Source organism: Papilio polytes, unplaced genomic scaffold, assembly GCF_000836215.1.
Source record: "Papilio polytes unplaced genomic scaffold, Ppol_1.0 DF821400.1, whole genome shotgun sequence".
In the NCBI taxonomy this organism is placed as follows: Eukaryota; Metazoa; Arthropoda; class Insecta; order Lepidoptera; family Papilionidae; genus Papilio; species Papilio polytes.
In genome coordinates this window covers 2,392,248-2,402,591 of record NW_013527804.1, presented here as the reverse complement: position 1 = coordinate 2,402,591, position 10,344 = coordinate 2,392,248, and the positions used below count along the sequence as shown (strand labels likewise).

General features: G+C 35.9%; 1 protein-coding gene across 1 annotated transcript in view; it reads left to right on the top strand.

Annotated features, from left to right (window-relative positions):
- The window catches only part of LOC106108707 (ryanodine receptor 44F), a 100,506-nt gene that overhangs the window by 16,311 nt on the left and 73,851 nt on the right, over nucleotides 1-10,344 (top strand). Inside the window, exons 5-17 of the mRNA XM_013289967.1 lie at nucleotides 561-578; nucleotides 1,340-1,417; nucleotides 2,076-2,194; nucleotides 2,629-2,698; nucleotides 2,801-3,000; nucleotides 3,694-3,876; nucleotides 4,437-4,608; nucleotides 5,623-5,792; nucleotides 6,682-6,806; nucleotides 8,109-8,312; nucleotides 8,671-8,840; nucleotides 9,227-9,417; nucleotides 10,029-10,175. Of these exons, the coding sequence (XP_013145421.1) occupies nucleotides 561-578; nucleotides 1,340-1,417; nucleotides 2,076-2,194; nucleotides 2,629-2,698; nucleotides 2,801-3,000; nucleotides 3,694-3,876; nucleotides 4,437-4,608; nucleotides 5,623-5,792; nucleotides 6,682-6,806; nucleotides 8,109-8,312; nucleotides 8,671-8,840; nucleotides 9,227-9,417; nucleotides 10,029-10,175 (1,847 nt within the window). The remainder of the gene's footprint in view (nucleotides 1-560; nucleotides 579-1,339; nucleotides 1,418-2,075; nucleotides 2,195-2,628; nucleotides 2,699-2,800; nucleotides 3,001-3,693; nucleotides 3,877-4,436; nucleotides 4,609-5,622; nucleotides 5,793-6,681; nucleotides 6,807-8,108; nucleotides 8,313-8,670; nucleotides 8,841-9,226; nucleotides 9,418-10,028; nucleotides 10,176-10,344) is intronic.

Below are 10,344 nucleotides of genomic sequence, written 5' to 3'. Positions count from 1 at the left end.
ATACATAATTATGTTATTTATGTTGTACTTGTAAAATAACGATACCTATCCTTGTAATTTTCTAAGTTTTAACTTGACTGTAACTTAATAATTTTAAAGTGACATGTAATATTAGCACGAATGTAACATTATTATTCCTCTTTGATTGAAAGGGCAATATATGTACAATCGGGGAAACTTGCAGTGTTCCATCTAAAAAACTACAGTCGTTATATATGTCTGTAATAAATATGTCTGTACGAAAAATAGTCGCTTAGTAATAGGCTAATTTCTTTTTATGATTATACCTTCGTTTGCACTGCTATCTTTATTATTTATTTGTAAAAAGAGGCTGAGTTTGTCTTTGTAATGGACGAGGCAATTTATCCTGAAGTGGAACACCGCGCATTTCCGCGATTGTACTTTTTTATACAATGTTACATGTAACTATAAATGTTAGTTTCTTCAACAAAGATTTTTATTAGCAAATCTTCCGTATTTTTTTAATATCTCTTGTGTTTAACATTTTCTATTGTGAATAATATCCCTTTTACGTATTTTTCGTATGTTAAATTTTCCAGGGCAAAGAGAATTTAGTTGTGAGTATGATGGCGGTTATTTGGTAAAAAGTGCATGAAATGTCGTTGACCTTTTGACATTTTTAAATTCGATTTTTAAAACTAAACAACATTTTTTTCGATCTAAATACATTTTATTAACTCGGTTTTTTATCGTTTATCTTTTAAATATCACTAAAATTAAACTAATTGTCATAAATAAAAGCTTTTAAAGGAACATATTACATAAATAACTATAAAAATAAATAACTTTGATAATATGCATGTTTTCACATCATTTTTTTATCGTTTTATCCGAATTATTTATAAGCGTTTTTCACATTTTGTAAAAAATAGTGAAATCAGGAAATCCGATTTTAATTTTTTGAGCACAAAACTGTTTATTCCAATTTATTCATAAAATAAACCTATTATTGGATTGTTAAGAAGCTAAAATCTTGTTTTCAATCATTTTTAAAAAAAGAAAGAAATTGTTAATATGGTTTACTATTTAGGTCACAAGGCAAGTAACGAAATTATAAAAACGAAAATCAATGCTCGCTAGATATACGCCCAGTTCTAACTGACAATATTAATTGAACAGTCCGTCTCTTTAGCCAGAACTTTAAACTTAATTTATTCATGTTTTTAATTTTGTAATTAAATAGTAGAAAATATCACGATTTACGATTTTAATCGCACATTTTACAAATTTTATATTTTTATTTAAATACAATAAATAAATTGAATAATAAGAAATTGTATTAATTAAATGATTAAAATAAATTCTTTATTTATTCCAGGGAAAAGGTACGGGTTCAGGTCACAGAACTCTGCTTTACGGCAACGCCATCTTGCTACGACATCTCAACAGTGACATGGTTAGTATATATCTGTCTATACTATTATAATAAAGCGTAAACACACACTTCTTTGTTGCCTAAGATGTCAGCAATTACAGCATATTTTTGAATAACTCTTTTTTTTAATAAAAAGCCCTACATTTACGTCACGCTTTAAGCTATATATTTTCATGCCGTTAATCTTAGGTGTAAATATTTTGGATAAAAACCCTAATGTGGGAATGAGACCATAAGTTGCTGCCAACATCAAGATAGCAAGATTGCCAAAGTTTGTCATATTATGTAATTTGACTTTGGCAATTGACAATTTGACAAATGTAAACAATAAAATATTTTTTTTCATAATTTCATGCGGATGAAGCCGCACGGGAACAGTTAGTCTATACTAATATTATAAAGAGGAAAGATTTACAAGATATTTGTTACAAGGAAAGCGTTAGTTGTGAGTGGAGAGGGGTACACCAGTAGCGGTAGACCTAGAAAGAGATGGATGGATTGCGTGAAAGGTGACATGATCAAGAAGGGAGTGACGACTGAGATGACGTATGATAGAGTTATGTGGAGGACAAGGCAGATTCTACACTTATAAGGGACGCTGAGAATGATTTGCATAAGAGTGTTATAATCTTTACTTTAGTTTTAACTAGTAAAGAACTAAATTTTACAATTTCAACAGTATCTGGCCTGCCTGTCGACGTCATCATCTCAAGATAAGCTGGCGTTCGACGTGGGTCTGCAGGAGCATTCGCAAGGCGAGGCTTGTTGGTGGACTTTACATCCTGCTAGCAAACAGAGGTATGGTTTACATCTGTCTGTCCTTGTCCCACTTCATATGAGAGATAAGGACAGGTAGTCTTCAGTTACCACCTTCTCAAATATGTCACATTTTACGCATTCTATCATATATTCTTTCTTTCTCAGTTTTCATCTTACTTATATTATTAACTAGCTTTTGCCCGCAACTCCTTCCGCGTGAAAAAATGAGCAGATAAAAAAAATGTGTTTAAGTATTATTTCAATCTGGTATAGTCATCATCATCTTACCCTTTTTCCTTGCGGAGGGTCGGCACAGTATGTGCTGCTCTTCCACATATCTCTATCAGCCATCATTCTGAATCCACTCCTTTCTTAAGCATATCCTCTTTTACACAATCCATCCATACTTTCTTCAGTCTTCCTCTTCCTTTATAGCCATCCACATTCATTCATGTCTATAAATATAATTTCAGATCTGAAGGTGAAAAAGTCCGCGTCGGTGACGACTTGATTTTGGTCTCCGTCGCTACTGAAAGATATCTGGTGAGTTACCTCAAGAAGTTCTATTATAATGCATATTTCAAAAAAATCAAGACATGAAGAAGAAGATGACGCCCACAAAATTCAATTGTGTTTTGTTTCTAGCACACGACGAAAGAAAATGAAGTATCAATCGTCAACGCGTCATTCCACGTCACGCACTGGTCGGTGCAGCCGTACGGCACCGGCATCTCCCGCATGAAGTACGTCGGATATGTGTTCGGAGGAGACGTGCTGAGATTCTTCCACGGAGGAGACGAATGTCTCACCATACCTAGTACATGGACTAAAGAAGGAGGACAGAAGTAAGTTATCTATCTCTTTCTATTAGTAACTTCATATTTCCCTTTGTTGACTAAGGCAATCTCATTATCACCTGCTTTACGTCTCCTAAGGCGCTCACAGACTACTCTAAGTTAGGGGTGACTAGGCCATAGTCAACCACGCTGCACTGCGAGTTGACTAAACACATATCGTTTCATTTCTTAGCTGATATGTCCAGGTATCACGATGTTTTCCTTCACCGTAAAAATGTCGGGTAAATTATGTACATATGAAACTCTAAAATCGAAAATCATATTGGTACATGGCGAGATTCGAACGCAATCAATCCGCAATCTGTGGAAGGTATTGGGAAAGGCCTATGCCCAACAGTGGGCAGATAAAGGCTGTTGTTGATGATGATGATGAGATTTGAACCCAGGACCTGTACATTACAAGAAACCTACTTAAACCCCTAAAAAAAATGTATAGAAGAATATATTGTTGTTTTCTTTATTTAGTTACTAAATAAGGCCTGTAGAGCGGGCGTAGGTATTTGACTAAACTATCGCACAACTGTTGTGCGATTGTCGATTGTTTCGTAGCATTCAACCGCTTAGTTGCACAACTAACAATCAAGTAGTGTGCGTATGTCCATATAAACTCATAGGAAGCAAAGCACGACTGAATAATTGTGCTATAGTCAAATTAAATACATTCTTTTCTCTTAATTCCAGTATCGTGGTATACGAGGGAGGTTCAGTGATGTCCCAGGCGCGGTCGCTGTGGCGGCTGGAGCTGGCGCGCACGAAGTGGGCTGGCGGCTTCATCAACTGGTACCACCCCATGCGTATCAGACACATCACTACCGGCAGATATCTCGGCGTCAACGATCAGAATGAATTATATTTAGTCAGCAGGTGAGATACTCACAGATTTAATGTAAGGTTATTTTAGCTAGATGTCGCTTCTGGAAAAAATATTTAATCTATGACAATTTTATTCATTTTTTGAACTTATTTTACATCTATAGAGGAATGCCGCTTATCTATACTTACATTATAAAGAAAAAAGATTTGTATTTTTTATGTGTTATTATTGAAATAACTCAAAATGTTCTGTACCGATTTCAATAATTTATTTACCGTGAAAAAGCTATGTTACCACTAAGTAATATTATCTGACAGTGGCCACATTTTTGAGCTATCTGAGCCTCTATCAGACAGTGGGGGAGACAGGCCTTCAAACTTCTCGCGGAAGAAATCGCGAGCAACAGCTACTCCATATTGTAGAATTTTAATTCACACACAATTAGATTGACACAATAAATAGTAAAAGATTGTAAACAGCGATAAAATATTATTTAAAATATAACCTCTAATTTTCACAACCAAATCTTACCTAATCTAATCTCACCTCACATTTAACACTCCTATTCAATGCAATTTTAAATTCATACATATTTCCTTGAATATTCCAGAGAGGAGGCTACGACAGCGTCGTGTGCCTTCTGTCTACGTCAAGAGAAGGACGACCAGAAAGTGGTGCTGGAAGACAAAGACTTGGAAGTGATCGGAGCTCCCATCATCAAGTACGGCGACTCTACCGTCATTGTACAACACTCGGAGACTGGACTCTGGCTCTCTTATAAGGTACAGATTCAAAAACAATTCTGAATATTTTAAATCCAAATAAAATTCGTGGGAACAGTGAGATATCTTTAGGCTCTAAGACACCTTTGACTAAAGTCTTTTTTTATATAATAAAAGGTGGCAAACGAGCAAGCGGCCACCTGAATCCACCGAAATGGAAAGCGACCGCTGCCCATAAACATTCGCAATAGCAGATCATACGTTACGCTAGCACGTTGCCTACCATTCATTGACGCAGGAGACCAGACCAGGAGACATAAAGAGGATATTTCTTCCTCCTCTTCCTATGCGTCTCCTCCACAGTCAAATCCACTTTTCCTTCCCATCCCATGCTCTTAACAAAAGGGTGGAAAGGAAAAGGAATTAAAATTAGGCCTCCGGCTCCACACTCATCAGACTGTTCGCGGAATTGCTTCCACTTCACGCCTGTTTTCTGTGTGGCCGTGGTATTGGTGGGGGCGAGCCGGCCCTGCAGTGCGAAGACGTTAAAGCGGGCTCTACCACTGTAAAAACTGTTGTCGATTGTTTCGCAGACTTTAATTGTTTAGTTGCACAACTAAAAATCGAGTGTGTACACCTCCATATACGTAAGTTAAAGGAATTTAAGAGACTAAACAGTTGTGCGATAGTTTAATCAAAGGTGTTATTATATCTCCTCGTAATAGCATGAACAAATTCTTACATTTATTTTTTGTTAAATGTATTTAAATGTTCTATCATCATCTCCTCTGGCTTATCCTACTCCCGTAGATTCGGCGCACCGGGTTTTCATCCTCCAAATAACTTTATCATCCGTCATCTCAGTCACTCCCTTCTTGATCATGTCACCTTTCACGCAATCCATCCATCTCTTTCTAGGTCTACCTCTACCGATGTACCCCTCCACATTCATAACTAACATCCTTCTTGTTACATGCGATTCATCCCTTCTCATAACATGCCCATACCATGCTAACCTTTTACTCTTTATTTTCTCAACCACTGGGGCTACTAATAATTTGCTTTTTTTTCTAGTCGTATGAAACGAAAAAGAAAGGCGTAGGCAAAGTGGAAGAGAAACAAGCGATTCTTCATGAGGAAGGTAAAATGGACGACGGACTGGATTTCTCCAGATCACAAGAAGAAGAATCCAGAACAGCTCGGGTTATTAGAAAATGCTCTTCTTTATTTACGAAGTTCATTAAGTGAGTGAAATCTCTTAACTATACTATTATAATAAAGTGTAAACACACACTTCTTTGTTGCCTAAGATGTCAGCAATTACAGCATATTTTTGAATAATTCATTTTTTTAAAAAAGCCCTACACTTACGTCACGCTTTAGGCTATATATTTTCACGCCATTAATCATAGGGGCTAAATATTTTGTATAAAAGCCCTAATGTGGAAAAGAGACCATAAGTTGCTGCCAACATCAAGGAAGCTAGATTGCTAAGATTTATCATGTCATGTCATTTTGACATTTGCTATTGATAATTTGACAAATGTAAACAATAAAATAAAATTTTCATAATTATATGCGGATGATGCCGCACGAGAACAGCTAGTAAATAATATTTAAGTACCAACTATAGATTGTAAACTTAGTACTGACGAAGTTGAGAGCGACATCTAATCTTTAGTAGTAATGTAAAGAGGAAATAATTGTATATGTATGTATTGAAATAACTCAAAAACTACTGGGCAGATTTCAAAACTTCTCTCACTGTTAGAAAGTTAATTTATCTATAAATAACATAGGCTACATTATTTATTATATTTTTTAAATAAACACAGACAAAGTCGCAAGTAACAGCTATGCTTTATAATATGTGAAACATTTATCTGTAGAATTAAATAAAGCTAAATAGATAAAGTAATCTAACTAATATTATAAATGCGAAAGTTTAGATGGATGGATGGATGTTTGTTAGTATTTGTAGCCTAAACGGCTGAACGGAACTCAATAAAATTTGGCATAGACGTAGAGCATAGTCTTTAAGAACACATAGGCTACTCACTTTTGTTTTTTTAATACCACGCGGACGAAGTCGCGGGCGAAAACTAGTGTTTAATAGAAAAAACTATTTTACAGCGGACTTGAAACTTTACAAGAGAATCGTCGCCATTCGATGTTCTTCGCGTCAGTAAACCTCGGAGAAATGGTTATGTGCTTAGAAGATCTTATTAATTACTTCGCACAACCTGACGAAGATATGGGTAAGAAGTCATATTAAATTGTCTTCAATTCTTATAAATCTAAAAACTATATATCCATTCTTTTAAAAGAGAATTTAATTTTAAAGCTCTCAGAATGGATTCCAAACACGGTATTTTAGAAAAATCAAACCTATACATAGAGTTTCATGCTTAGTATGGTGAAATCATTAAAATAATGTCCACCTAGATCTAATGCATGGTTTACATTGAATTGTTTGAGCTAGACATTATCAAAAAATAATTAAGAACAGCTTAACTCACATATGAATGTCGGGCACCGACTAGTTTCATCTTGGCTAATCCAGAAAGCTCTCTATAATGTTTAGTTAGTTACATAACCTCTAAATAATAGTTTACAATTACACGGTCATGTTCTGAGTGGTTATGATAAAAGTTTTAGATAATTTAATTCAATATTAGTACAATAGTTAATGATATGACTGACTGATAGAGGCTCAGATAACTTAAAAATGACGCCACAATCAGATAAGGGAACATAATCCGATATTTCCATCACATTTATTTTTTATATTATAAGGTAGCAAACGAGCAAGCGGCCACCTGAATCCGCCAAAATGGAGAAGCGACTGCTGCCCGTAGACATTCTCAATAGCGGATGCGTTTCCTACCCTTAATCGACGGGGGAGGAGACGCACATAAAGAAGATGTTTCCCCTTCCTATACGTCTCCTCCGCCGTCAAATCCACGTTCCCTTCCCAACCTATTCTAGAGAAAAAGTGTCGGAAAGGGACTAAAGTTGGACCTCCGGCTCATTAGATTTACAATTTGGTAGGACTGACGCTTAAACTTGTTCAACAAAATCACGGTTGCATCGCTTCGTCACAGCTAACATGTAATAATTAATATAGTTTGGCTTTTATAGACTTTAGGTTGTAATTATGCTGACATTAGTATCCATAATATAATAGCTAGCATAATAATTAGACGTAAAGATAAGCTATTTTATATATAAAATTAGACGCACAAACGCGCATACAGAAGCCGATCGACTCAACCTTAAAGAACTTTTTTTAATATAATGTTGACTTTTTTAATTTACTAAAATTTCCTTTAATCATTCCAACAAAGTCTAGGCTTGTGCTAGAATATGGTTCATGACAATAATCGAATGGCGGGATTCGAACACTTGACAAGATCGGTAGTCCGTACCCCAAACCATTAGGCTATTGGCGCTTCAAAATGTAAGAAAATATATACATTGTGACTTTAGAAGAAAGTTAATAAACAAATATTTCATTTTCACTGAGAAATTACTCTTACTCGATAAATTCCTTTTTACAGAACACGAAGAGAAACAGAACAAGCTCCGTGCTCTACGTAACCGTCAAGATTTGTTCCAAGAAGAAGGCATATTGAATCTAATTCTGGAAGCTATTGACAAGATCAATGTGATCACATCTCAAGGGTTCTTGGCAGGGTTCCTCGCTGGCGACGAATCTGGACAAAGCTGGGATATGATATCTGGATATTTATATCAATTGTTAGGTAAAGGAACCCTTATTAAAAAAAAAGTAGCCTATGTGTTCTTTCAGACTATTCTCTACATCTATGCTAAATTTCATCGAGATCCGTTCAGCAGTTTAGGCTACAAACTCTAACAAACATCCATCCATCTATACTTTTGCATTTATAATATTAGCTGGATTATTAAAGTTTGGATGGATGGACATTTACTAGTATGTGACAAACTGCTTAACGCATCTTACTTAAATTTGGAAAATATCTAGGAAAAAGTTTAGAAGACCACATAAGCTACTGATATTTATTTTAGATTCCGCGCAATCGAAGTCGCAGGCTTGAGCTAGTAATTTCATATTTTCAATTTTGAAATATCTTTTCTCAGCTGCAATAATCAAAGGCAACCACACGAACTGCGCGCAGTTCGCCAACTCCAATCGTCTCAACTGGCTATTCTCCCGCCTCGGCTCGCAGGCGTCGGGCGAGGGCACCGGCATGCTGGACGTGTTGCATTGCGTGCTTATCGACTCCCCTGAAGCGCTCAATATGATGCGGGTAAGTAATGGATAGGGTACAAATAGTTACACACGTATATATTATTTTTTTAATTGTACATTTTAAGCTATTTTTGAAATATAGAGAATATAAAGATTTTATAACTGAGAAAATATTTGGTTGTGTTTGAATTTACCAGTTAAAACTGATTCTTATTTATTCTAAACTGCTATATTAAGGGCCTGTCCCACCACTGGCTGATAGAGACTCAGATAGCTTAAAAAAGACGCCACTCTCATATAAGGGAACAAAATCCGATATTTCCATTACATATTTTACACGTTGGATTGTTTAGACAATTTACAATTTGGTGGGACAGGCTCTGAACAGAAGTAACGTGAAGGATGTTTTATAGTCTCGTAATTATAACCTACTGTGTTTTTCAGGACGAGCATATAAAGGTGATAATCTCATTATTGGAGAAGCACGGTCGCGACCCGAAGGTGTTAGATGTGCTCTGCTCACTCTGCGTTGGTAATGGCGTGGCGGTGCGCTCCTCACAGAACAACATCTGTGATTACCTGCTGCCAGGCAAGAACCTTCTGCTGCAAACACAGCTCGTCGACCACGTCTCCAGGTAACAACAGGACATGGAAAACATTTAATTGATAATTCACTAACTGTAAAAAAAAGGTTCATAAATAGCCTATGTGTTCTTCCAGACTTTGTTCAACATCTATGCCAAATATCAAGATCCGTTATCCGTTTTAAAGAAAATAGCCACCACGGTAACAAACATCCATTCAAACTTTCGCAAGTATAATACTACTAGATATTGCTCGCGACTCCGTGGAATTAAAAAAAAAAACAAAAGCATGTTGTCTATATTCTGTCAAATTTTATCAAGATGTGTTTAGCCTTTTCGGAGATATCTTCTAACACACATCCATCTAAACTTTCAAATCTTACTAATGTTCGAAATGCAAAAGTTTGGATAGATACTTGTTAGAGTTTGTAGCCTAAACTGCTGAACGGATCTCGATAAAATTTGTCATAGATGTAGAGGATATTCTGGAAGTACACATAGGCTACTTATTTTTATTTTTAATCCTCGCAGGCGGAGTGGGGGTGAAAGCTAGTTATAATATTAGAAATATTATGATTAGTATGAAGTATTTTAGACAAAGAATAACGAAGTTAAGACGCTCTTAATTTACTTTCTCAGTTTGTATTTATTGTACATTTCAGTGTTCGTCCAAATATCTTCGTGGGTCGCGTGGAGGGGTCTGCGGTGTACCAGAAGTGGTACTTCGAGGTGACCATGGACCACATTGAGAAGACCACGCACATGATGCCGCATCTTCGCATTGGATGGGCCAATACATCTGGGTATACTATATCTTTAGTTTTTTTCTGTTTGAGCAGATGTTTATATATTACTGAAAAATAATTATATCTTTGAGTAATCATACTTCATACTAATATTATAAATGTGAAAGTTTAGATGGATGGATGTTTGTTAGAGTTTGTAGCCTAAACGGGTGAACGGATTTCGATGAAATTT